General features: G+C 42.5%; 1 protein-coding gene across 6 annotated transcripts in view; it reads left to right on the top strand.

Moving 5' to 3' along the window:
* Positions 1 to 26,861, top strand: part of LOC124307492 (ankyrin repeat and sterile alpha motif domain-containing protein 1B-like) — a 44,388-nt gene extending 17,527 nt beyond the window's left edge. For 2 of the 6 annotated variants that reach the window (XM_046769188.1, XM_046769183.1), the window contains 9 exons: positions 330 to 1,040; positions 4,554 to 4,728; positions 17,088 to 17,408; positions 17,540 to 17,694; positions 17,812 to 18,189; positions 20,237 to 20,590; positions 20,681 to 20,839; positions 21,150 to 21,287; positions 21,363 to 26,861. In XM_046769188.1, coding sequence (XP_046625144.1) covers positions 330 to 1,040; positions 4,554 to 4,728; positions 17,088 to 17,408; positions 17,540 to 17,694; positions 17,812 to 18,189; positions 20,237 to 20,590; positions 20,681 to 20,839; positions 21,150 to 21,287; positions 21,363 to 21,782 — 2,811 coding nt within the window. In that variant the 3' untranslated portion in view covers positions 21,783 to 26,861. Of the gene's footprint in view, positions 1 to 329; positions 1,041 to 4,553; positions 4,729 to 17,087; positions 17,409 to 17,539; positions 17,695 to 17,811; positions 18,190 to 20,236; positions 20,591 to 20,680; positions 20,840 to 21,053; positions 21,288 to 21,362 lie in introns of those variants that run through there. The other 4 variants (XM_046769186.1, XM_046769184.1, XM_046769185.1 and 1 more) reach the window with 4 other exon arrangements.
* Positions 26,862 to 27,822: the final 961 nt, after the last annotated feature.

Raw genomic sequence — 27,822 nt, 5'->3', positions numbered from 1 at the left:
ATCCACCAGCGGATCACGTAGACTATTTGGGAGCATCTTGAGAATGGGGAACAAAATGTGTATTTTAGTCTATTTCTATCATCACGCCGTCTTGATTCATGCTCAGCTGTAGTCTCACAGGACAAACCACAGTCAGTTCCTGCGATTGGTATAATCGAATCCAATCAAACTCAAGTCTGCAATGTATAACGAGTAGATCTACTCGTGTTGTTTTCAGCCAGTGCGTATAAACTTGATGCGATGATCCAGCGGAAAGAAGAGTAAATTCATTTCGACATTCGGACCAAGTCATCTGCAAATCCCTGGGTTTTTCTTTCAACTGTGCAAAGTCCGTGGTTCTAATGTTACAGCCAACACCGCCGAAGAAGCCGCCGCGTAGGAACTTGTCGGTGTCGCCAACGCACTTGCAGACCCAGATGTCTCTGTCCGCGGATTGCACCCTGGGACCGAGTAACTACGAGTATTTGTTCCTGGCTCGAAGTGGAGCGCGAAGTCACGTCGATCTTGAACAGCTACAGTCTCGTCGTGAGCAGCTTCGGCACGTGGCTCGGAGCGTTGATCAGTACGTCGACATGAAGTCGCGATTCAGTTGCGCGGCAGGTGATAATCGTGACCCTGATTTCGAGCCCGTTGCCATAACCGCGATCTACGATAACAAGCAGATAAAGACCCAGAATCCGAGGCGGAAACTGCGCCGAAACTGCGATCGGGCTTACGAAAACTTTGACCTTGAAAACGCGGACAAGTCACCGTGCAGCGAAGGCAGCATCGCTGTTGACAACGGACAGACATTCGTCTCGAATGCGTTCATCACTTTGAAATCATCCCAGGAAAGTCTGCTCGACGATAAACGAGACGGATACTCGTCTCAAGGCGATCCTGAGACCCGCGGTGCCACCGACAAACGACTTCGACGCGTTCAAATGCTGCTGCCGACCAGCCCAACGCACTACGCTCAACCACCGACACCCGATCATCCTCCACCGTCTGCGCTGCAAGCCGAGAAGTCGATTCACGAACGGATACGACCGCTGAGTCAGGTGAGTCCAGCCGAAGACCATAATCGTTGATTTATTCTTGATCTGTAACCTATCTCTGAATCACGTGTGAAAATCTATGCACGAGTTCTTCACTGTATCCTTTCGATGTTTCTTGCATTATCCTGCTAACATAGAACCTTTTAATATCGACGAGTTAAAACGGGTTTGCAACTATTCATGTACATTGTCACGACCAGCTGAAAGTAGTGGGGGAGATTACACAGGATGCGAAACCACATTCTGACTTGTAATCGTGAGTTGCTGTTCAAATGTTTTTTCTCTACCTCCGTGATATTAGGTTAGTTGTTACAAAACTGTGTTACTTCTCGTGTGTTTTACGACGGACATTGTCGCCAATGTAAGAATCTTGGGCTGTATAAGTTGCAGTTGGTGATAGTTGTTCCAAGTAGTCATAAGATGTTTTGTTGACTTGGTCTCGGTGAGTTTTCTTGTCTTGAATTTAAGCCGTGCTCTGTGAAGAATCATAAACTTGATAAAGAAAAAGTTCTGTCCGTTCTCCTTCGTGTCTCTCACTTTCAGAATTTCGTAACGTCGTATTTTCCACGTTTAGTCAAAACTCGCGTCTAGAGTATCGAGTTGGTTAAACGGTGTTAAAATATCGCATTCGATAGTGCTCCGCTGAACTTAGGAGAAGTCATCAACGCGTTCTCCGACTCGCCACGCCCTGAACAGATCCGACCATCTTTGAGCAACAGTGATCACCACCGCAATGGTATTCATCGGAATATTAATCTCGTTAATGTAAGGATAGCAGCCCACCCGGCCAGTTGACCCTTCAAGTTTCCGTCTACATAAGTCAAACATCAGTGATGGCCGGGGATGGGCTGCAGGAATGGTGAGGTGGTGATGGAGGCGGAAGATGATGCGGAGAGAGAGAGAAGTCGAACGAACCGAGTCGAGGAGCGAACTCGACGTGAGGGCATAGAGAGTAGAAGAGGGTCGAGGTGGGAGGAATCCACCCTCACGGGTTACAGTTAATATATAAGCTCTGTTTGATCTGTGATGCGATTTCGAAGGAGGATACGGACGCCTAGCTCGCTAGGAGGGTGATGTCTTTTGCACGATACTATACGTAGGTACCTATCCTATCCTACCTACGTACCTGTGATCGTTCTCCTGTGAGAGTCAGTCAGTCAGTTAGTCAGTCAGTCAGTCAGTCAGTCAGTCGTCTGCTGGTGCTGCTGCTCACTTCCATCTCCTTGAGTAGATATCTGTAACGTCGGCAGCCAACCGTCTCATCTTTGCCAACGTGTCTCCCCCTCATATCTTCGTACACCCGAAATCCTACCGTCTCTCTTTCTTCAACTATCCATGAACCTGTCTGTCAGTCTCTATGTTTCCGGCTTAGAGACCTCTTCAATACGCAGTCTGTTGGTACGCGCTTCGGTTAACATTACTAAGGTGAATTCTTACACCATCTCGACTGCAATGCTTTTCGCTACACGTTTTTATTATTCCTCCGTTTTTAAGCTCTTTTCTCGATCGAAGTTTAAAATCAAAATTCATCCTTGGTTCGGGCAAACCTCACGATGACGTCTATCAAACGCACACTAATCGTTGCGGTGATGTAAAAAAACCTGAAGGAATTTCCTCCAGCGATAGGCGCAGTGTACTTCTTCGCTTATAACTATTGCTTCCAAGTGGAAATCTAATCGAGAGTGTAGTTCCTCTTTAATGATCGCCCGTGTTATGCATTTTTTAATTTGTCTAATTGACATTTTTTCAACGCAAAGATCGAAATCATTCTGCAAATTGTATATAGAAATGTTTCCGAATCACCACCTGCAACCGAGTATTCGCATATTATACACGTGCGAGTAGAACACGGGTAGGGACGAATTGTAGGTATTTTCAAACCTGTTTTTACCCCCATTCGACCCGCCTTCAACCTGCGAGTGTATATACCCGCTGTGAACGGGCCGCGAATCTTCAAAGGTAATTTTTGCATTAGCGGGCTTCACGGCCGCTTAAACTTATCGCCTTGTTACCCCCCATGAATTCCATTCGACGGTGTTGTCAACGGGCTCCGATTTTCCATTAAATCCCTCGTTAAAATCAGGTAATCGAGAACTGTCATTTTTCCGCTAAATTAAACCCAGTCATTTATTTCATTTCACCTTCCGGCCTCTCATCTCTCTCATCGATTCGCTGTATGTAGGTAGGTACTCTACCTACAAACCTCTTTCTTCTTCTGCTTCAATTCTGAACAAGATCGTTGTCAATTGTTATTACCACCAGATATAAAAAAAATCTACGCAAAGAACAATTAAATCTGTACATATTCTTTATTTCAATTATGCGACAAACCGCGGAATCCACCGCTCTCTCCTTGATATTTAAAGTACAAATACCAACTACCGGGTTTCAACGGCACGGTGGCGGGTGAAATGCGGTTACCGTTTCCAGCGGAGTGAAATTCAGAGATTCTTAGTGCCGGTTGGCGCCAGGGTGAAGGAAGAGGGCGGGTAGCTGGGTTAGGGGCCGGAATGGAAGGGCTCCAGTCGTCATCTTTCGTGGAATCAGCCAGGCGGCAATGCGGGAAACGTTGACACCCTTTGAATAATGAAGCTCTCGGGCTTTCGCAGATTCTCTTCTCCTCTCCTCTTCTCTCCTCTCCTCTCACTCACGGTCTCTCTATCTTCTCTGACGTTGCCCGCTCCACCGTTTCGCTCTCCTACTCGAGGTGTTTGTTGCACTGCTCTACAGAGAGACACGATGTTTTACATTACGTCACGTTAGGCACTCGGGTTACGTGATTCCTTTGAACGCGTACGAACCTCCGTACCATGCATGCACCATCCTTGGTAGAAATCCGACAATTTTTTGCACCGATGAAAAAAAGTACTTCGCAGACCAGCGGCGAGTCACTCTTTTTTCGGTTTAGGCCACTTTCTTCATACTTTTATGCCAATTTTCACTTTAGCGAGTGAACACGAGTCACCGATCACCGCGTTTAATGGACTCTTATATCCTTATTCGGAAACCCTGGTAGATCAAATGCGGAATATGGTTTTTCTTGTTGTATCTACCTACTCCAACGGTCGGCAAATGTTGGCTGCGTGGGCGAAATTACGGAATTGAGACCAATCCTGATTTCGGCGAATCTTTATTTCTCTATATCCTAATAAAATAACACTGCGCATAAATTAGCGAGAAAAGATAGTCACTCGCATACCCACGCGGCTGAATCATCGCACGAGGATCACGCGACTCGGGGCAATGATTTCTGCAGACCGATCGAGTCAGACTACGTGTCTCGCGTTTGTCTCGACAATTTTTAACGACTCGATAACTCAACGTTGGGAATTTCCTTACCGGGAAACATACGTCTGCATTGAATTTTAACAACATTTCCGTTCCCTTCACTGGTAACCGAAGCCGTCGCTTTGTCCCTTATTTTCGCCATTCCGCGTTGCTGTTAATCCTCTTCTTCTTTCACCCCAACGAACGCGCATCGCCACCTTACATCCACATTTACCGTCTCGATCTCAGGTCTACAAACGTCGTTCCCGCGACATGGAGACCGAAACGGACGAGGATATGCTCCAGTTTCCCCCGGGCGGTTCCCTGGACGCTTCGAGCGGCTCTTTATCCAGCGTATCACTTTCGGACAAGAGCGTTTCAACGGACAACGTCGAGGAGTTCTTCGGCGACGTGCCCTTTGCAGGTAAACAGCAACACAAGCTTGCAGGCTGCACCGCATGACGCTTTCCATCCTGTTATCCGTGTATTTTTAATTCCCCTAAATGAGCTACACACACACACACACACACACACACCTATATCACACACGTGTCGTTCACCGACTTGCCGTTAATCACAAACTCTCACAGTCATAAGATTGCAGTGTTTTCATTTCGTTTCGTTGTTTTTTCCCCGCGATTCGAGCGAATTGTGGTCCTGTTATTTTATTATTGGTTTGCAAATTCGAGTCCGTCGTTGTGCGAGAAATTTGGGATCGTTAAGGAAACCCGTATTTCTTTCCACCCGAATGTAAGGTACATCATCTCCTCTTTTACAATATTAGATGCAATGGCGTGGATATAGTTGCAATTTTACGCTTCACACGCCGGAACTATTCATTTTAGATCGTATTATATACCTATTAGACTAGATTTGGAGTTGAAGTTTTGTTTTCTTCAACTGTAGGTATGCATTATATGTTAAAGATCGCCATGTTTAATCAATCGCTGTTTTGTGATCGCCCCGTTTTTACCATCTCGAGTAGAGCGACGGAGGTTTTTATTCACCGGAACAACATTTTTCCGCACTTTTGTTATTCCTCTTTTAAACTATACATATGTATTCATGCCCCGTGTGCACATACGCATAGACTTATTGCACACCAAGTATTACTGTCGCGCAGTATTTCACAACATTGCAGGTATGCGGTGTTTTACGTTTATCGCGGCGGGTGTAAATCTTAATCTGTGATTCGTATGTTATGCAATATTAACGATGATACTCGCCATTTTTACAACAGACTTGCAGGCTAATCTATCGCGGTTTACCTCGACCAAATGTAGATGTTCTACATTACTACTAAATGTTACGCAAGATTAATTCAGTAACTCGGGATTTATTCGCATTTCTTTATTTTATATTTTTTACTCATAATGTAATTCTGGTTCTATATATACGGAGTGGAAATAGTCTGATATAACTAGCGTTCGCTATGTCGCGAATCGCGGATTATACCTGTTAAGAAAATTGATATTATTATATGTTATGTGTATCCTTCGATTGCCGGGATCGATTTTCTTACCCGTAATTCCAGTCGTTGCATCACCGCGTTATGTAATAGACACAGACCAAGTTTCAGGTATGTTACAAGACTAGAAAATCGCGAAATTTCAGGCAAGCTTTAGTGGAAATGTGAAATTTAAAATTCGAATTTCAAATTATCTCAAGTAACAGATCAGTTGGTATTATTTCGTCATTATATGGAGGAAAAGTCGAATTTTTAGAAATAAAATGTCGCAACTCATCTGCAATTCGATTCTTTATTTTAATCATTGTTTATCGGGACGATAAATTATACTCGTGCATCGTAAATTTAGGTATTATCTACACCAGATATATAAATTTAATACATACGTACACAAGTGCGTATGAATATATTCGTCTAATGGTTATTATATATAATCCTTAGAATACTATCCCAACTATAATGCGTATAATATATGAACACGTAGGTATTATCAATATACAATTATACATATATATTATATGCAGAGTTATACTATATATATATATACATATATACACGTATCTCGCAGTCTATTATTAAATTTAAGTATATAATACGTGATCAACCCGACTGCGCTACGCCAATACTTCAGTCTAAACTCTAAACCTTATTATTTAAATTATTTCTCAGGTGATGATTTTCTGAGTAACTAACGTATATTTATATTGTACACAGTAGCAATAAATCGGGTTTTCCATTTCCAACGATCGTATGTACAATCTTGAGGTGTACGATATTCAAATTTCGCGTATCATTTGCATTGCGTCATGAAATTTTTTTCTATCCGTCAAATGACGAGTGCTTAGGCACGCACTGTGCAAAACCACTTCGGCCTAAGTCTCTATAATCGTTTTCCGGGAATCTCGTAGCCGTCTAATTTCTATGCGTTTTGCAGCGCATGCCAAACGCCCGGCGATGTATATATATATGTATACCTATCAGCAGCTATAGTGCATTCTCACGGTATGTCATTATACCAATAGAAATCATCTCAGGAATTCAGCTGAAGTATTGGTGTCAAGTTCCAGCGGAGATCACCTGGTATGTATAGAGCGCATATAATTGTTATTATTATTATTTAATATTATTTTTCAGTAAGTCGTTGGTGAAAATTTTAGGATTCCTTGATTATCCATTTTTCTTTCGTATCGTTTTAGCTATTATAATTTTCATTTTATTGATCAACAAATTATTTCCGCTTTTACTGTTGTACACCGCTAACAGTATACATCTATAGATAAATGATAATTCAAAGGACGGATTTTATTTTTCAATTAGCTTGCATTTGTTATATATGTGTGGTACCTTATATTATACACACGGTTCGGTTTTTTTTTTTTTTTTATTTCAAGTTCAGTTTCGTTGTCATTGTACGTTGATTTTGTTGGTTTAATCGTTGTCTTGAATATTGATGCTTCACAGTTTTCTGTGTAATTTGAACGCCTGATATGAGAGAAAGAGAAAAAAAATAGAGTATGTTATGATTATTGTGTATATCTAAATAGTACGTGCGATAATTTTTACTGTAATGTTTAATAAGCAATTATATAGTGCATTATATACATATATATACATATACATATATATAATATTATTATTGAATTGCTAATAAATATTATGCTGTTATGTATGTATATTGTCTGAATTTATTTTGCGGCATTTTTGTCCGTCCCTTGATTATAATGCTTCGATGTGAGTTTTTCGTTTACTTTCATTCGGTTCAGATAAACCAAAGAAATTGTTTTTTTTCCCCATTTGTTTCATCATTGAATTTTTGTTTGGTTTTGTTTTAACTGTTTACCGTTGTAACTATACATACATATACCTAGGTTTATGCTGTTATGTATGTATATTGTCTGAATTTATTTTGCGGCATTTTTGTCCGTCCCTTGATTATAATGCTTCGATGTGAGTTTTTCGTTTACTTTCATTCGGTTCAGATAAACCAAAGAAATTGTTTTTTTTCCCCATTTGTTTCATCATTGAATTTTTGTTTGGTTTTGTTTTAACTGTTTACCGTTGTAACTATACATACATATACCTAGGCTGTATTATTATATTGCTTAGCTGTGACTAAACCGAGGAATGACTTATACGTGAACTTTAGATACACACATATATATATATAGGTATATAATACATTTCTACAGCAGTATTAAATCGTGTCGTTAAAACTTCACGACCAGATGGGCATCCACCTTATAGCACGAACGGAGCTCAGAAATCCGCAGACTTAATGTCTTCTTCGTGCATTCAAATAGTAATAATAGTAATAATAATGATATGAATAACAACAATGATAATCGCCGAGTATAGCGTCGTTTTGTCTCCAAGTCCTTACGTCGTGTATAAGTACATATTTAATATAATTCAACGTCTCTCTTGTAATTGTGATGAGTGATGAAAAAAGTAGTGACAAAAAGGATACGATATCAAGAGTTTAACCGACGCAATTAGTACCGTTAATTAAAGCAACAACTTGGCGACAAATTAAATGCTGTTTTTTTTTTTTTTTTGTTTTTGTTTTTAATTACAACATGTTTTACTTGCGGTAAATTGTAACACCGGGTATACACAGTCGTACGATGGATCGTAATAAAGTTTTGCTGCACAACAGCAGTTGTGGGGTATGATTATGTACAAATTGAACTTAATAAGCCTTTATGCTTAATCTGCCTTTTAGCAATTCTTTGTACGCGATTGCTGTAACAAAGTAAAGTATAGCGATTGTTGCCATAAAATTTTTTTTTTTTTGGTCAGTGCGTACACGAGAATATCTTTTTCGGTTTTTACCTGTCAGAGAATTTCGAGGCTTCCAAAGTCGTCTCGGGTTATCTGCAACGTCGAACCTCCGTATCGCATAACCATATCTGTGTACGGTTTTGACGGATGGGGATACTTTCACATTGCCGTTGGTATAGGTACCAACGCTGATTTCTTCATCTATACATGTGAATATTTATCAAGGGTATAGCGACGGGTCATTTCCAACCCTCGGCGAAAGAGCGGAAAGAGAGGAATGAGGAAAAGTGAGCTGGGGGAAAGAAAAGAGGAACCAAGATAAGATAACGAATCACTTAGCTGAATAATAATCGGAACTCCGCCCAACCGTCGCTCCGTTTTCTCAGATTTCTCGTGGAAAAAAGGAAACGGTGTTTAATAGATTAATATGATATTGGAAAAAGAAACCCACGGTCTGAACGGCGTAGCAGGTGACGTGAAATCGTTTTGGCGACGCTTCCACGATCGGTACGAATCGCCGACCGCGCCTCAATGATCAAAATACAAAGTATCAATAAGCGGAACGCCGCGTAACTTCTTACTCAGAATTAGTCTCACCTCTTGAGTGCGTCAAGTGTTTGGAAATAACGATGTTTACGCAACGTGACTGTTTGGCGATTCTCTCAAGACATTGATTTCAATTTCCTGATATAATAGTACAGTGTAAACATATCTTTGAAGGATAAAGATTATTAAATTGTGCTTCTAATACCGTGCCACGAATTAAACGAGCTATTCGGGGGTTGTTATTCGTCTTTGTCGGAGAATGCCAGAAACATATTCGCAGATAGATCACGTTAATAGACGGAATACTTGATCCATCCATTCGGTTGTTCGTCACAATTGAGTATAGTTCGTAAATATTTTCGATTAAATACCTTCAGTTCTTGTTTATCCTGAAAGTACATGTATTTTCAATGAAATTTCCCTGCACCAACTGTATCAATGCACCCTAAAACCTTTTTATAAGACAACGCGATTCTCTAGCCTTGGACGGTTGAAACGTAATCCTTAATTTTGTCGATGTTTTATTGAGAGTTCGCATGTCCCGAGAACAGGGCTTGTGCGTTTGGCGATGTTTGGCGACGTTTGGCTCTTAGCTCGTGAATCGAATGTTAATGTACCTAGCGGGTACGTCAGCGGGACGAGTAGTCGTATCGTGACATCCGGTGAGCACCGTCGCGTCTGTAGCCGGCGTCGTTGTCCACATAGCAAAATAACCTACCTACCACAACGGCTCGAGCTCAGTTGGCGTAATGACGTCCGGTTATCGGGAAGCTCCGCACTCCGTATCGCGGATTACCGTCGCTAATACGGCCAGTGGCGATTAAGAGGACACCATTTGCCGAGTGAAAATCGATCGATTTTAGTGATCGGCGTTGACGATCGTGCAACGATATTAACCAGTTCCACGCCATAAGTGCCTGTGACGAGTGATTAGTGATCGGGTCGTTTGTCAATCGGATACAAGAAAGAGCGGGTGGGCTTCGATTTCTGCCAAACGCGACGACGAGGATGATCGCGATAAGGTGAATACAGGTGAGTAATATCGTTTTCTCTCTCGTCGTTTACATTTTTCTCACGGGCATTGCCGGTGTCTCGTATTGTCGCGGCCTTCGCCACGAGCTTTCGGTCGGAAACGAAATTCGGCATAACTGTCTCTTTAACCGCGTATCTGGTTTTAACTTTTCAACGGTAGTGGATAGGATGTTATTCCGTGATCCAAGCAAACTGTGGTAGGCCGCAGGAGTCGTTTCTCCCTCTCGTACCTCGCCTGTGTTTGTGCAGCTTATCACAAAGCAAAGCCCTGCTTTCCCCGCTCCTCTCGCTTCTGGGAAGTTCGTTGCCGCCGTTTATCCGATACCTCGAAATATTCAAGATTTTCTTTAACCACGTACACGTGCGTCTCAACCTCCGGTCTGATCTTCGGGATCCACGTGCTTCGCCGTAGCATCTGCACCCGTCATTGAACATGACCAAAGTTTCCTCCTGAATCAGTTTCAAACGCACCGCGACGTGAAAACGAGCTTCAGAGCCGTCCGATATAGTTGCAGTGCAGAAAGAAAATTACCGAATTTTCTCCCATAATTAACTCCTCCTTTTCGAGACAGAAGCTGGATCTTAGTGAATCTTTAATGCGGTTTTATAATTCAACTTTCTGACGCCCGGAGGGCATGACATCACTTTGGAATGCGTGGACCGCCTTACGGGTCATGAGTCACTCAAGATCGTCGCCCGTTTCTGTATGGTCGAGGGCTATGCCAAACCGAGGTAGTATTCTTCTGTCGTATTGTGTATCGTATTTAAAAGCGCAACAACCAGTCCACCTTATATACCGATAATTGCACGGAAGCGATGCCGGGTACGCCGGTTTCAGTCAAGTGCATCGTTTGTTAACCGATAAGAAAATACCAATCGGTATACAGTTACGAGTTACGATGTATGTACAAGCAGCGGTGCGTCACGGGCGCAGATCAAATTGCAATGTTACATCGACGTCCGATTATTTATCTCACTCTCGTTACAACTGCCATACCGCGCGTTATTTCTCATTCCGACTTTCAATCGCTCAGAGTATATGGTTGTATTGCAATGTCCGTCTGCGTTTCCGCAAATTGTACTCGCAATGTTCTCAATTTCACCGTCACGCGTTAATGCCAGAATTGCAACGTTTGTATTTACGGCTTTGTGGCGAAACATATAATATCGGAATTACCCGTTGACATTACGCGATGTGTGACGCGTCATCATTCCTTCGTCGAATCTTCTCGCGTGCAAGGTATTTTCACATACCGAGATCACATACATTCTTATCTTTAAGGAATTGACTTTTATCCTGCTATACGTTCTTCAAACTGGGTTACTAACGTCAACGTAAATGTGTCATGACTGGTGTTTCGACGAACCTTCGTACACAAACTCCGTTCAAACAGCCTGAAAAACTATCATGTATAGAATTTTCTAGGTACGGTATCAAAAAAGTCTGTAGAATAAAGTCAGGACTGAATTTGCGCAAGTGCATTCAACGACGGTGGGTCCGATCGTCCCATAAAACGTCCGCTCGAGACTGCCGCAAATAAAAGCGAAAGCAGAGAAACGCGTAAACGGCGTCTTTCGTCACCTGTAATTAAAATCGTTTACTTTGATATAATATTCATAATCTATTATCAAGCGAACCGTGTACACATAACTGAACTTTCGAACGGTTCGAACTCCCGTCGGATCGTCATTGTGGGCTTACACGCACGTTGCATTGACGGGGAGTCAGTGACGCCTGATGGAGGGAGTGACATATAAACCGCTGTAAATTGTCTCGAATTAAACAAATACCAGCCACTATCATCGCACCGGACAAGTTGAGTTCCCAGTGGCTGGTGCAGCGGCGGTTCATTGTTAATCGTTTGATTGTAACATTGGGTCATTAAGCTATCGGCGTCTGTATGCGCAACGTGCAACGTGCAGCTTGCAGCTTGCAGCTCGCGCGCGTCGTGCGTGTGTTCCACAGTTTGTACAATGTGCATATAGTCGTATAGAGTGTGGTTTAGAGTACCTACCGATGCACACCGCGGTGTAATGCCGAGTATTATGCCCACGGGCAACGAAACGGTCATGCTTCGTCAGCTGGAATCGGCCCTGCATGCTAGCCACGCTATAGCTTCAGGCGGGCGTAACACAACAGTATTCATCAGCCGGTTCGTGTCCCCCCAATTCCGATGCGCATCGGCGTACGACATCGTTACGGCGCCCCGATTTCTCGCCTCTTAATAATAATATACGTGTCAAGCCTTGATTATACTGTTATAGAAATTTTATTACAAATTTCACGAGTGCCTTACCGTTCGATATCATTTCTCCGTATCGTTTGTGATTTTATCTACGTAATGTGCATGTGTGTGATAGATATGTGCATTTAATACCGACCGTCTGCGTTTTGCGTTTAGTAAATGATCGTCTTTTCATTGCCAGATCGGTATCATTCTTTCGGGCTTGAACGATGTTGAAATATCGTTAATATTCATCGAGTTGACTGTATGTAATTATAATCGTTCGTTTGTATAGTTATTTTACAGTCGAATGAAAATCAAACGAACGCATAAGCTTATTCGTTTAAACTTGGAGGTTTATGTTTTTAATTTTTTCTTTTGCGAGCTTGGATAAGCGTTGAAGCAAAACTTGCAAAATTTTTTATTCTTGCTACGGTGAATTGTCGAGTGTATAACTTCTGTGCGATTCGAGGAGTTCACCTTAATCGAGGTCTTCTTCTCGTCTGCAATGGTAAGACCTAGAAAATATTGACTCGAATGTTTAGCTGATCGCAAATCAGATTATCGTAACGTCGAGAGAAAAAACATTGAAACTAAAATAAGAAGATCGTTTAGCACAAGAAATATAAGTAAACAAAATAAAAAAAAAAAATAAATAAACAATGTCAAAGACGGCGGCGAGCATCGAGAAATAAAGTATCTTCAGCCGAGGTGTGTATAAATTAAATGAAACACCATTTACGCGCGAGTTAAATCGGCTGTCAAATCTCGCAGGAGTAGCGAGCCGCGTATAAACGCTATAAACGCAACGTAGCTGGGCAAAGAATAGAATTTATCAGCGCTGAGAGATTAGATCGAGAAGCGATCGCGAAGTGAGAAAGCACGTCGAACAAAGATAGCGCCGAATCGCGACTCCCGTGTAAACAAACAAAGCGTGCCGCCCGCGTCACGTTGGCGCGTAATCGAAAGTGAGAGGGGCGCGTTTGGGCCCGCATACGGCCCTGGGGTCATCCTCTCGGCTTACTACACCCAAGCGGAGCGCAAACGAGTCTCTTTGGCTAAACGAGAAACAGTTTACCGCGGGTGGCTGGCTGGTTGAGTGGTGCTAGTGCGCCGTCGGGACACCAGAGCCGAGGCTAAGTCGCTCTAATCTCGGGCTCTCGACGAGCCGCGTGTTCTATCCAGCCTCGATTCGACAGTCCGGCACTGACCCGGTCGCAACGAAGTCGGGAAACCCGGTCGCGGCTCTTCCGATTCTTCTCCGATTCTTCTCCGATTCTTCGCCGAGAGGACCTTTTCCACCGGTTCGGTTTATTTCCGTGCTCTTTCACTCCGGGAGGCTCAGCTGTCCGCTTGTAAGGCGACTTCCCACTTTCGCTCTCCAACTGGCGTTTTTCCTCCTTGGGGGATGGGGGCGAGCGAGGGGTGCCCGAGGGACAGGAAGGGAACGGTTACGGTCTCTAGGACGCCACGTGCACTCGAGAGGATCGCCTAGGCCTTGCGGCTTACGTTCGAGAGCTCTACAGGTCGCCGTGTAACACAGATCCGTCGACTCTTCGCCACCTCGAAGACAACGTCATCTTCGACTTCGTATCGTTACGTAAGGTATTTTAGCAGCTTAAACTAGTTCCAGTATAATAGCGGCATTCAAATTCTCAGCCCACTCTACTTTCCATTTATAATCCTCCGTGTTGCGTCTATCGGTCGTAGCTCGATTTTATACATCCAGAGATTACGACTTTGCTTTTACACTTCGTTGATCTCGCCTCCTGATTGACACTACGTTTGTTATTTTTACCAGCATAGCCACAGGCCGATGAGATTCAACGACGAGGTCGATACTATCGATTACCATCGACGATTGTTCTATCGCCCCGTGTTTAGTCTCTCGTTTTATCGTCAAAGTTTATCGCGTTATCTTCCTCGTTCGTCATTATTATTGCCACCGCAAGCCTGAGCTATCAAGTTTCCGTAACCCTGGAATGTTTAACATTGTTTTTCATCTATTGTTGCGGCGCCGAAACCGATAGTAAAAATGCACTTTGCAACAGCTGGTTCGCTTTTCGGGTCTCGTAATACTCGTTGTACTCGACGGGTTTAATTTACCGCTGGACATTCCGCAGCCTGTTTGTGAATCGACAATTCGTCGTTAACCTTGTTTATTGCCCCACCAAATCGCGGCTTTGTGGTCTTCACATTCAAGCCTCGCATGGCACTAATCACGAGTCTTAGAATGGGTCCGTATTTTCAATAACAAACACGTGTATCCTACTGACAAAAGGTGATCATCCCGTCTGTCGGGATGTTGCTTGAAAAGAGAACGAGAGACGGAAAGATACATCGGTGACAGAGAGAACCGAGAGCATTGCTATAACGTCGTGAATTTCTATGACATAGGTATGATTGTAATTAGACGGTTAATTAGCAATAATTAGTCTCTCGGTGTTACCGCTTGCGAAATAATATGTCCGTCCATTACACGGTTCGAGAGCTTCGAGTCACCGAGGATGAAAATATCCCATTGAATATCCAAGCGAGCAATGAATGATGTGTTATTTACCGCGTAAACATCGAAGACCGAGCGCCGCCTACGCACGACGACTATCCTGAAACGTTATTGCCTCTTATTCGAACTCTCCTCCAATTATTATATTTCTTGTTTTTCTTCTCTCTCTCTCTCTCTCTCTCTCTCTCTCTCTCTCTCTCTCTCTCTCTCTCTCTCTCTCTCTCTCTCTCTCTACGTGTTATGTGTTTACCCAAAGAAAAAAACAATGCGCTTAAAGTGTGTTGAGGTCAGGGATTCCAAATATAACACATCCCATCTCGTCGCAGTGTTTCGTGTTTCGTCCGAGGTATAATTATATACGAAATCCGTTACATTCAAGCGTCTGCTTTACCCGGTAGCACAGTTTTCAAACTCTCGCATACCGATCATTCCACCGACCGCCGGTTTTCGGGACTGGCTGCAGGTTTCGTCGACAGGTCTCGTCGATTTGTACTGTTCGACAAACTCACGGAAATATGAATCGTATTCAGAGAACAGTGCCGTTGTGCAACGAAGAAATCGATTTGAATTCTGCAGGGTATAACGATTCGTTTCTATAATCACGTAGATACAGGTATGTACAAGATTTTTTTTCGGTCAATGTTTTCCTCGCACCCTTTTCTCCATCTCGGATCTTCTCTCACTCTCGAGATAATGAATAGGAGAAAGTTCTCATCCGAATGTTACTCGTATACGTACAACAGGTACAACCTGGATAGACGTGTAATGCAATCGTTGTGAAACAGGGAGGGATCGGATGGGCGAAGAAGCTTCTTGGCACGCGTGTGTTTGTGTGTATAACGGGCATTCCTCCGTGCCTGCAGAATTATATCAGTTTCACCTTGAGGATGGATCCACGTTTTATACAGTATGTGTAACATACGCGTACATGCGAAGTACGATAATAAACGTCAAGTGTTTAATTGCGAGCAATTCGCGTAACTTAATATCCAGTCTCGACGATAATCATCCGCCTCACGCACGTATGTCCGTAGTAGAGTACGTTAGGGTTTTCCCGAGGGAATCCTTATTCCGCTCTTTCCTGCCGCATATTCACGCGGCTTACCTTTCACCGTTACGAATAAGCTACGCGCGCGAACTTGAGCATCCGATTTTACGTAAGTCGCGTAGCTGCGCCTTACACATACTTATAAGTATATTCGCGAGTGGATAGCTACTTGCAGCCCACTTTACGCTACGGGAAACTTGTTGTGCACAGGTCGTCTTGTTACACGGCTATGATATAATAATTTTCGCACAAGTTCACCGCGGCTGGTGCACCGCACGTGTAACACGTACGCCTCGAATAATTACTGTGCACAGTTTTGTCCCCCACACATGTGCGCGGCATCAGTTCCTCCACGCGAACACGAATTTGAACGACCGTGCCTACACGGGGGCCTGAAAAGAGCTGGGAGAGGGGGGTAGAGAGTGAGAGAGAGAGAAAAGAAGCGAGTCCGCCATCGCGAAGCGAAGCTTTAATTAAAGTTACGTGGGATTGCGGGCGCGAGGCGGTCGGACCTCTGTTTAGTATTTTTATGAGCTTTTCATTACGCCCATCTTTGAAGAGCGAGGGGTGAAACGTGCGCTCCCTCTCACCTTACTTACCGGTCATAACGTGCCCACTCTCAGTTCCCGCCGCGGGGCTCGTAACGCAGGCTAAATACATAACTAACGTACATTCGCTCATTCACTCACTCAACTCGCCCCGTGATTTTACATGAAAGAATTTCTTTTTTATTTCACCGTCCAGGGGAATTGTGCGTACGCGTGTATGTATGGGTGGATGGATGGATGTACGTGTGTACCTGCGTACGTGTCAGGTATACTATAACATTATACCGCAAGCTCGCAAATTGTCTACTTCCCCCGACGGTTCCACACTCAATTCAAGTAACGAAGAGACCCCGGTTCTCGCCTTTATTTAAACATACTAACGAGTTCTTTGCCAGCACAACGATGAAGCGATTCGCCTTTCACACCGTCGTGCGAACTAACGAAAATACAGTGACGTCGTCGTCGTCGTCAGCTTCGCGTACAGCTACGTAAGCGCATCGCGACGTTGGCGTTACGTCAAATTGTCTCGTCGGGATCAGAGGGAATCCTGGTAGTCGAGTTGCACCGCGCAAAGTTCATCGTCTTGCAGAACGTTGGCTAAACCGTGGTAAACGTTGAATTGCCAACAGGATTGCTGAAGGGTTCCGTCACGGCGGAAAGACCTCGGACCCTGTGCCGATTGCGGAACGTTTATGCGCCGGCGGCGGCCGCGATGGGCACGGGGGCCGACGGCGGCACCGGGGAACGACTCGAGGACGGCGAAATCGTGAGCTTCAGGGTGTCAGACCGCGACAGGGAGCGGGACGACAAGTCCCTCAGCATAATGAGTCCCTTCGACGAGCAGGAGGAGTGGGCCAAGATCAACGAGATAATGGCCTCATTCGGCACCGGCCTGGTCAGGGAATCGGTGTTCGTCACCGAACTCGAGAAGGAGTTCCAGACGAGACTAGGTAAATTGAATCCGTATCGGATGCCCCGGCGTTAAAAATGACTTCGGAATCCGACCAGGGTGGCGATTCGACCCCCCGAACACCACCTGCGTCCCCTACTTATGATACCCTTGATCGATTCCTTGGCCTAGGTTACAGCTTTAAACTCGGTTGTCCAGGTCTCAGCTCAGACAGTAGCAGCAGTCCCATAGTATCAACGTCTGTTGGTCAGTGGCTGTCCAGCCTCGGTCTCGCCGACTACGAGTCGCTCTTCCTCGCCCACGGATTCGACGACCTCGAATTTATCGTAAGTCCCCCCACGATTCACCTGCATGTTCATTCGACGATAAATGATATCCCATGTGTTCTTCTTTTTTTCCCTTCCTCTCTCTCTCTCTCTCTCTCTTCTTACTCCCGTATTAAGAACTCGGTACTCGACGAGGCCGACCTCAAAGAGATGGGCGTCACCAGCGACCAGGAGCGTACTGTCATCATGGAGGCCGCTGGGCTCCTCAGCAAGAGGGTCGAGAAACGCACCGGCACCTCCGAGCAGTCGGTCAATGAGTGGCTCAAGAGCATTCACCTGGAGTGCTACGCCGAGACCTTTAGAAAACACCTGTACTTGGACATGGATCGCGTCAGGAGGGTATGGGAGGTAGAGCTCGCAACCGTTCTCGAAATTCAGAAACCTGCTCATCGGAAGAGGATACTCACTTCGGTTAGCGGCATCAATCCTCGTGGTCCACCTCACAATGGCGGCGGACCGAACCTCGAGGATCTCAATAAGGACCTCAACACTTTGGTGAGTCGCATTTTCTACAAATTTTAATCGTTCCGCTTTCAATGATTCTCTGATCGTCGATGATCGCGATGCAATGACTTTCGAGTTTTAGCGTCGGTGATTATCGTATCCGTATTATACTTTTTTCACCTATGATGAGTTACGTGCATGTTAACCGAAACATGCTTCGTGAGAGATGGAAATTTTCTTCGTAATTTACTTTGGCAAAATGACAACAGATTTCCCCGAACTCGGTTACTTATTTTCGAACTTGAAAACTTTCGTGCCGCGCGGATGATGTTCTCAGATAGTCTTGACGATCTTCTCTGAAACTGCAGATACCGATTATTATACTTATGAAAATACTAACGAATTGCCATTTTTCCTTCATTTTAACAAAAATTCATTTGTAGAGTTTATCTGCAAGGTTGTACCAATTTCTTTGGCAAAATTGCACTTTCTAGGAATAACACTGTTTAGAAATTCGTCTATAACACTACGTGTTTCAGGAGAGCTTGATTTTTCATTCGCGTCGCTAATTTCGTCAGTAAGAAATAGAATTTCTTTACGACGATCGCAACTCTGAGGTACCACGTGTCTGTATTCACCTACCTCTTCGTCAAATGTGACTAGTACCGGTCTTCCAAACGTCGTAGTCTCTTCTTTGTCGAACTGTAATACATGGTATAATACCGTCGAATAAACTATGCGCCCTGGAATCTCTTCTATTCACACACGTCATACGCATGCATCGGTATAATTATATATCGCGTGTGCGGTAACGTAAGATTGAGATTATACCGGAGCATCTGGCACTTGTATCGTTTATTATTTCATTTAACACACACGCGCGTACGCGTGATGTTACTACGTGTGCACGTACGTCCGATACGTGGAAGTAGGTACTTGGCGCGCGTTGATAATAATTCCACCGGATGCTGCGCTCACTGGATGAGTGGCAGGAAATTATCTGCCAGGGTCAATAATTTCCACGTTCTGGTGTAACGATGCCTGTGTTATTAAAACCACGCGAACCAACGAGAACAGTTCGATGCTTTCGCGTTGTGGGAGGGGGGTAGGAAAAAAATGCGCGACGCGTTTTGCCTTGCGTTTTGCGTTATCGCCTTTTTTTCATCTTCAATTGGAAGAGAAGTGCAACGAGCGATCTAACAAGCGTAGGTATTAGGCGCGAGGATCTTGAAGAGTCGTGGTGTGATTCGACGACACAATGGTCGATTGTGGTGGAATTTGTGAAGTAGGAGGAAGAGGAGGAGGAGGAGGGTGGTTGGCTGTATTCTGCACTCGTGCAGAAGTCGGAGTGAAAGACTCTTGGCGAGGCGGCGTCGCCCCGACCCAATCATTTCGACTGTTTCATTGAATCGTTCGGTGCACCGCGTCGTAATGTATAAAATATCGTTGGCTAATTGGCGCTTGGGTTGTATTGTGTCGATGGAAAACACTCGAGTAACGAGTCTCTCAACGTATCACTTGCTGAAATATAATATCCCGCGACACCCACCTTGCGAGGCTTTCCAACGCGCTTCACTCACCCATCAGCGTTTTGTTCGCGCCTGCTTCAGCCCGCTCCCTTTTGTTGTGCATTTGCTTTTTAATTAGCTTATTAACTACGACCAATAGCTCTACACCGCGCATCACTGGCGACGACTCGCGATAATCCTGATAAATTGGATGCTTTCCTTTCACCAATGATCGCCGCACTTCCATCGCCGTTACAAAAATCCTCCCCGAGGACTCACCTCCTCTAGGATGATACAGCCGTTGACTACCAATCTCGAGAGCCAGTTGGAAGGCTCCTGTCCAACTTCTTTCAACCCAACAACCATCTTTCCGACAGTCGCTTATTCGTTTTGATCCTGATCGCGACCCCGCACTCCCGCGTTATACCCGCTTATCAACACCTTGCCTTACATGGTTCAATCGCTGACCCCCCGAAGAGTCGAAATCGGATTACAAACGTCGGGGATTATCGAGGTTGCGGTTGGGATGTAGGTCTCGACTCCCTTCTTCCAAGACAGACCTCCAGATCGACTCTCTCGATTCTTCCTAGAAAACGAACATCCAACAGCTGAAGGAGGACATCCGTGAAAAACTCCCAGAGCCGAGTTCTCAGGTAACCGTTCCAACCGTCACAACGACGACGACGACGACACCGGCAGCGGTGACGGCGACGACGACGGGAACGACATCGACGAACACCGGAACCCTGAGGCACCGGAAAAATCGGCCAGCTCCGCAGCCGCCCCAACGACCAAATTCCCACAACGGAACTCTTTCCGTTCCCGAGCAACTCGAGATTCGCGCACCTTCCGAGCTCCTCTTCGGGGTCCCGTCTACCCTTCAAACGCAGTGGAGGCACGAGCCGAAGGCCCTGGTAACCGGTGCCGTTACTTACGTCGCCAGCGTAAGTCTTTGTTTCCCCGGGGTAATGCGGCACTTACTTTGCCAGTAAACGGTTTGTGCCATCGAAGACCTTTCTCATTCTCTTTCGCAGTATCTCGGGTCGACCGTCGTCAAGGAACTCCGAGGCACCGAGTCCACCAAAAAGTCGATTCAGACCCTCAAGAAGACTCACAGGGAGCCACGCGTCACTCCGGATATTACTCTAGCAATATCCTACCGAGGTGTGCGCTTCCTGAACACGAGGACAAACGTAAGACCATCTCATTTTATTCTCACCTCTCGATCGCGTCTTTTTTTACTTCTATACTTGGTTGTCGTAGTTTTTGTATTTCGGTGTGATTGTAACCGAGGTTGGTTGAAACAGTTTTTAACCCGTTTTAGAGTTTCTTCCAACTCGATTTAAGTACGTATTTTTTGTCGTAATTTCTTACCCCATCGTGTCTCTTCACTACGAATACCTGCAGTTCAATTTCCCGACCATCGAAAATTGCGACAATCATCTCGCGTAGCAGTGGAATCGTGTTTCCCGACCTGCACGCCTTGCGCTTCACCATTTCCAGGAACCAATATGCGACCACGAGATACGAAACATACACTGCGCGTGCCAGGACGCCGACGATCTGACTCATTTCGCTTACATAACGAAAGACCATGCGAGCCGAAAGCACTTCTGCCACGTATTCTGCGTACCTACAATGGTGAGTAGACGATTCAGTCAGTTTCCCGACCGCTTGGTCCCCTGTCCTAGATGTCATTTGCCCCATTTCAACCAGGATCAGGCCACCGAGGTGATCCTGACCCTGGGCCAAGCGTTTGAAGTCGCCTACCAAATGGTACTGAGAGATCCGTTGAGCGCTCAGACGGTTCGCTCGCAGTCGGCTAACCAGCTGGCGAATCCTTCCATCATCTCGTCCTCGGTGACCTGCTGCAGGACCGCGACGCCGACGAAGACGACCGCGTCGATTACTCTGCCGTCGCAGACAACGACGGTGACGACGACGTCGACGGTAACCGGCAATCCGAGCGTCGTTAAACCCCTCGCAACTCACGGGAGGTCCCATTCCGTTAACGATATTAAAATAAATGGCAATCAATTGAAACTCGCGCCGATGCCCGTTGACGACATAAACATTGGCGTCAAGGACATGAAGGCAGGATCAAGGGCGCCGATCGCTCTTTCCGAAGAACTTTAGTCCCGTTTTGAGACGGCTCAGGATCAAGAAGGAAAGGTTTTTGTTACAGGGCTCGATCTGATTTATATTATTCGCGTATTTCGTTTATGGGTTCGGTTCTCCAGCTGATGATTTCTTTCGAGTCGTATTATTTATTTTCAATTTAACATTTTTTTTTTTTTTTTATCTATCGCGTCTTTGTTTCTCCGTTTTGGAAAGATCGTTCACTGCGGCAACTCGCAATAGATTTGACCAAAGAGACTGCACGGTGTAAAGTAATTTTTCATTTATACCGTTTGCGATATTATGAAGTGACCATATGTTTAGATAGGTATACTAGCGTGTAGGGATGTTGTGTATTTATTATAGCCAGCAATAAGTCTCTCTCTCTCTCTCTCTCTCCCTTTCTATCTCTCTCTGTCTCTGTCTCTCTTTCTCTTAACGTTATACGCCGTGGCGTGAATTAAAATAATATCCGTATGTAAGGGAATCTGCTGGCGACGGGCGAAGACAAATGAGAAGTTTACCACCGAATGACGTACAGGTGAGTGTATAAACAATGGAAGTAGTTATACACGAAGCAATGGGTATATAAACGATTAACTTATAAGTTATATTACCATATGTATACCTATATAGTATATATACTTCGGTGTAAATATAAGTGTATGAAAAGATTTCTTTAAAATAGATTATGGCAATATATATATATATATATCGATGGTCGACCGTTGAATCGTCGGGCTTCCTCAGGTTGCGAATATATTGCATGTTTGGAGTATTATAAACGTCTTATTGTCCTAGCGCGAAACTCGCGATGACGAAACAAAATTAATAAATATATTACATTATATGTAATTTCAGTGCGTGTGTGATGTTATTATTATATATACACGCGAAAAAATATCCGAAGACGCAGCTATAACGATAATTATACTGTACTATGTACGTATAGTTGAATGTAGGGTACAAATATGCAAAGAAAACACCACGTAAGAAAACGAACTATATACCTAATAATAATAATAGTAATTCTGACAAACGAAACAACGCACCTCGATTATACATTCGTACATATATTATATTATACGTATAAACCCACATCCCGATTTTACAGTGACAGAGTAAATTATGTAGAATCATACGAATACACGTGTGCACAGAAAACGTAATTACATCGCAATCGTATAAATTTATTACCTGTATGTATATACATATATATACATACGTACACGCTCAAATATGTTATGTATGTGTATATGTACGGTATACAATTTGAAGTTGTAGCAGAGTTCGATGTTATTTTCCGCCACGGGGCCTAAAGGTAAGAAACATTATATTGCCGAAGAAAAATAGAAAAAATAAACGACAAGTACCCGAATAATTCAATAAATAAATAAGTAAACATTTATAGTGATACTCGAGCCTAATTACGACTTAATTATAAAGAATCGGGCGCAGGTGAATTAAATTTTTTCGCATCGCGTATATACGTGAATTATGATACGTATAACAATTTAAATTTATAAGTATTTGTATTACTTAACGAACAATTAATTAATTACATTGACGAGTCTAGGATACCAAAGAAAATCGATGCGACTATGCGGCGCGTGAAGTCGGATTAATCTGTGCAACGACTGAAAATGAAAAAAATCATTTTCATTCATTCGAAAGAAAAGATAATGAGATGAAAGAGTGACAAGAAGAAATGAAATAAAGGAAATAAAAGCTGACACGAGGGGTTAAAAAATTAATTGCCTGGGCTGCGATAACTTTATTAAATGCGGGATAAAGATTGACCGAAGAATAAAAGGATGGAAAGAAAAAGAATCAATAAAACTGCCAAATAAACTTCTACGTACTATATTTGTGGCAATATATACGCACACACTTTGTATTATTAAATTTACAATGAATATACATAGTATATATGTGTATGTATCTCTACAATATTATTTAACAACGTATACTGTAATATTATTGTACGTTAAAAGATATTAATTAAAATTAAATATTTGGAAAAAAACGTAATCACGGTAATCAAACGTAACAAAATGTGACGTTGGTACGCGAGTGAATTTATTGTCGAAAATACTTGCGCATAACGTATTAATTATCACAGCTTGCAGCTGTAGTTGCTGTCTTATAATATACGGTAGATTATTATATTATACGTATCGCGTAGAGCATGTTTTTTCTCTATAATATTCTGGATTTACAATTACATGTAAAAAAAGGGTAAGGAAAAAAAAGTAAAAGAAAAGAAAAAAAAAAGCACGAACCGAAACGAATTCGATGTAACTATGATACTTCCGCTTATTTCCGTTGCTTACCCATTAGTCTGATGGTACATAAATGCCGATCACGGTTGTTATTATATTTACTAATCACGGAACGGGAACGATGTACAGCTATCTCTATAACATAAAGTGAAATTAGTAACGTTGGGAATTACACATGATTAGGCGAACACACGTACATGGAAAATAAATAAACAAATAAAGACGAAAGAAAACTCCGTACCTACCCCTTTAATTACGACGATAATAATAATATTCCTTGCTTTTGAAGGTTAAAAAAAAAAAAAAAAAAAACAAAGTAAAAAAAAATCAACCAATCGAGTGATAAAGACTTGTGTGTATATGATAATAAGGTAATATATGTATTAGTTGGCAATAGACATATACCGTGTGACGATAATCACTGAGTTAGTCGGTTCTACGGGAAAAAGGAAAATAAATAGAAAAAAGAAACAGAACGGCCGCGTCGAAATTACGCGCCTGCATAAACCGGCCTTCCTTCTTATCGTACTTTTTCTTTCTCTCACACTTTTCTTATCTCCCCTTCGAAATAACTGATTCGCAAAGTTTCTTCCGTCTCTTGCACACGTGCAATGCGGAACGACAATTGCGTTTACCGCGCCAAGTCTGAATAACTAGAATCTTGAAATTGAGGTTTGAATCCAACGCTACTGTAATATAAAACATCATACCTGGATCACGTATGCAAGCAACAACCGTCTGTAATAATAACTTATAGTACGTGAGACCTTTTTTTCATTGCTTTATCACGGAAACGATTGATCGGTTGAATTTGAGAAGGTTTTTCGTCCGTTACCGCGAGACTTTAATTACCCCAACGATTATATGGAACAAATTTTGAGTCACTTTTGAGAGAAACGTATCCCTAGCTCTTAACGAAGAGGAAAACTAGCACTTTCCTTCAGTGAATAAAATAGTAACACTGCCGATTATACCTACGTGTATGATATTATAACTATTATATACAAGAATATGATGACTCGTTCGATAGTGCGAGTATAATTTATACAAACCCCAAAAATATTTTGTGATTTCGATATTCTCAAAAACTTTCGTAATTCCGAACATGTGCGAGATTAATAATCAATCTCTCTCTCATGTTATTACAATAAAAATAATAATAATAACACTGGTCAACAGTGGTTTCGTTGCCCTTGATATTTCAGTGAATTTGGTAAGATTTGATGTCAATGACCCTAGGAGTATACGTAGTTTTTCCAAATTGGCTCTAATTATTGGTTTTATCGACATTTTCATGTATGACTTACGAAAGAAAAAGTTAGATGAAAAATTCGTTGTTTTTTTTTCTTCTATCTAAAGTTTATCAAAAAAATACTGCACAGTTAAACAAGCACAAAATTTCTTCTCGTTGCTCCGATTCTTTCCGTGAATTTTGGTATTTTTGAGAACGTAGAATCTATGAATAAAATCGTAATTATATTAGAACCCCTCCACCCTCAATACTATAATAACATAAAAACTAGCGCCAATCTAATGTAATCATGATTTTATTCGTAAATACTACTTTCTCAGTTACGAAAATCCACGGAAAAAACCAGGTCAACGAAAGAAAATTCCTTTTGTTAAATTCTTTTTTTGTTGAGCTGTGTAATCATATTTAATACGTAAGAATCACATGTATGCGTGTATGCGTACTGCACGCAACATGCATCATGCACACTTTATTCAACGCGTGAAAATTTACACGTCAAATCGCATTCGCATAATCTACAATACATGAACAATATATACGATGGTCATTCTTATTCGCGGTGTATGGCAGCTTAACGGGGTGTGGATTCCGTGTTATTGATTTTAGGCTTTGGGGGTTGAAAGCGTGCAACATCCCCTGGCCGTTGAAGATGTATAAAGAAAAGAAAGCCCATTCTCCATATCGAGAAACGTCAACATCTTCGTTTTACTGCAGTACGTATTCTATCAACCATTGACGACTTGGTTTATTTTCTTTCATACCGGATCGTCGATCAATCCAATTATCGTGTTGTTTAAAAAAAAAAAGCTTGAACTAGTTTCTCCGTGTTGTTTTATTATCATGAATAACGATGATGGTATAACGGGGTTCGCACGTGAGACGGTTGTGTATGTGAGATATAAATGGCATCGTAATATCCCGCGGAACAAGTCTGGTATAATTGTGGATAAAACGATCGAAAAAATGTTCTGCAGAAAATAGGTACAGAAAAAAAATTGGAAAAATTAATGAATCGGATCAGGAAAAACTTACGGCCAAGAACGAAATTTTACGATATATACTCACGGGTCGCACAAATATTATATTATATACACGATAATATTTCGTTTTCTTTCATTCATATTTTACATATATATAGTTGTATATGTATACTTATGTATTATTCACTGTACCAAATTTTTGATGCCACTTTTTCTTATACTCTATATTCTATAATATCGATTATACCTACGATACGTGCGTTTTATATGCAAGCTTACACGTGCGTAGTTTAAAAATATTAACTCTAACGTACGTCTTACGTATATAGATATATAATACGGCGATTAAAGGATATTAAAATGTATATATAGTTATATAGATTAGACGTATATTGACGAAAAGACAACTATAGGTAATGCAAAACGTGTATTGTATAATAACGTGTAAGGAATATTACGCAACATAAAATTCTCTCTACTCAATTTCGGTGTAATCTGCACAATCGCGTTAATCGCGTGTATATTTCTTTATTCAGAGCAAGGCACAACTATACTCTGTGTCTATTTATGGTGTATAATTGAAGAAAAAAAAAAAGAAGCATCATCCCTCTCGTTGTAAGACAAATAAGGGTAGAAATACGGGGGCGGTCGAGTGAGTATCGACGCCATTTTGGAACCGCCTCATTTAGCCGAGGGCAAACTTTGGATGTAATTCGAATGTATGAGGCATGTATGAGTATTCATACATACGAGTTTACGTAATGCCGCATACGCGTAGATATTACATACATACGTATATATATATATATATATATTTAAATAAACGATTAATTCGTGTATAATAGGAGCTGTGTTATAACTATCGTACGCCGTAATGTTAAATGTAATTATTATCTTTCGGTTGCTCTAAGGCTGTAGTATTATATTATTACGTTATTGATATTACACATATTACGTATATACATATATTTACGTACGTAACGTAACGGGAAGATATATGCATATGAATTAATATTCGCGCCGTACATACGCGTGTTTATGTACATGCCTACGATATACCTCGCCAGCAATCGTGCATAAAGATACACACCAATTTAGATACCAACACCGTACACGTCCTTTTTCAGTATTGACACATAAAATGCAATATTAGTAGGTATATTATGAAACTCTTACAGATAATAGCGATATTCGTTTTTCGACTCGAATTATACGTATTTAGGTATAGTTTAAACATTGCTCGACATATACAGTAGCTGTGTCTTGTTGTAAGGCCGTTCCTCCTTTCAGGGCAGCTGTTTCACTTTGAAATGGTAATGTCGCTAAATTTTGCAATACACCCATTTCTCATCCCCGCGACTGGTCTTATAACGAGTTTATACGGCTGTGAAATTATGTAGGTATAATCGCTTTTGAAGTGATCCTGAAAAGACGTATTATTATTATTATTATTGTTGTTGTTGTTGTTGTTATTATTACACGATAATCACAGATGTTGATTATTATACACAGGCTAAATGATAATGCGACATAACACGTGGGTG

The sequence above is a fragment of the Neodiprion virginianus genome, chromosome 6 (assembly GCF_021901495.1).
Source record: "Neodiprion virginianus isolate iyNeoVirg1 chromosome 6, iyNeoVirg1.1, whole genome shotgun sequence".
Taxonomy (NCBI): Eukaryota; Metazoa; Arthropoda; class Insecta; order Hymenoptera; family Diprionidae; genus Neodiprion; species Neodiprion virginianus.
This window is presented reverse-complemented; position numbering and strand designations above follow the sequence as displayed.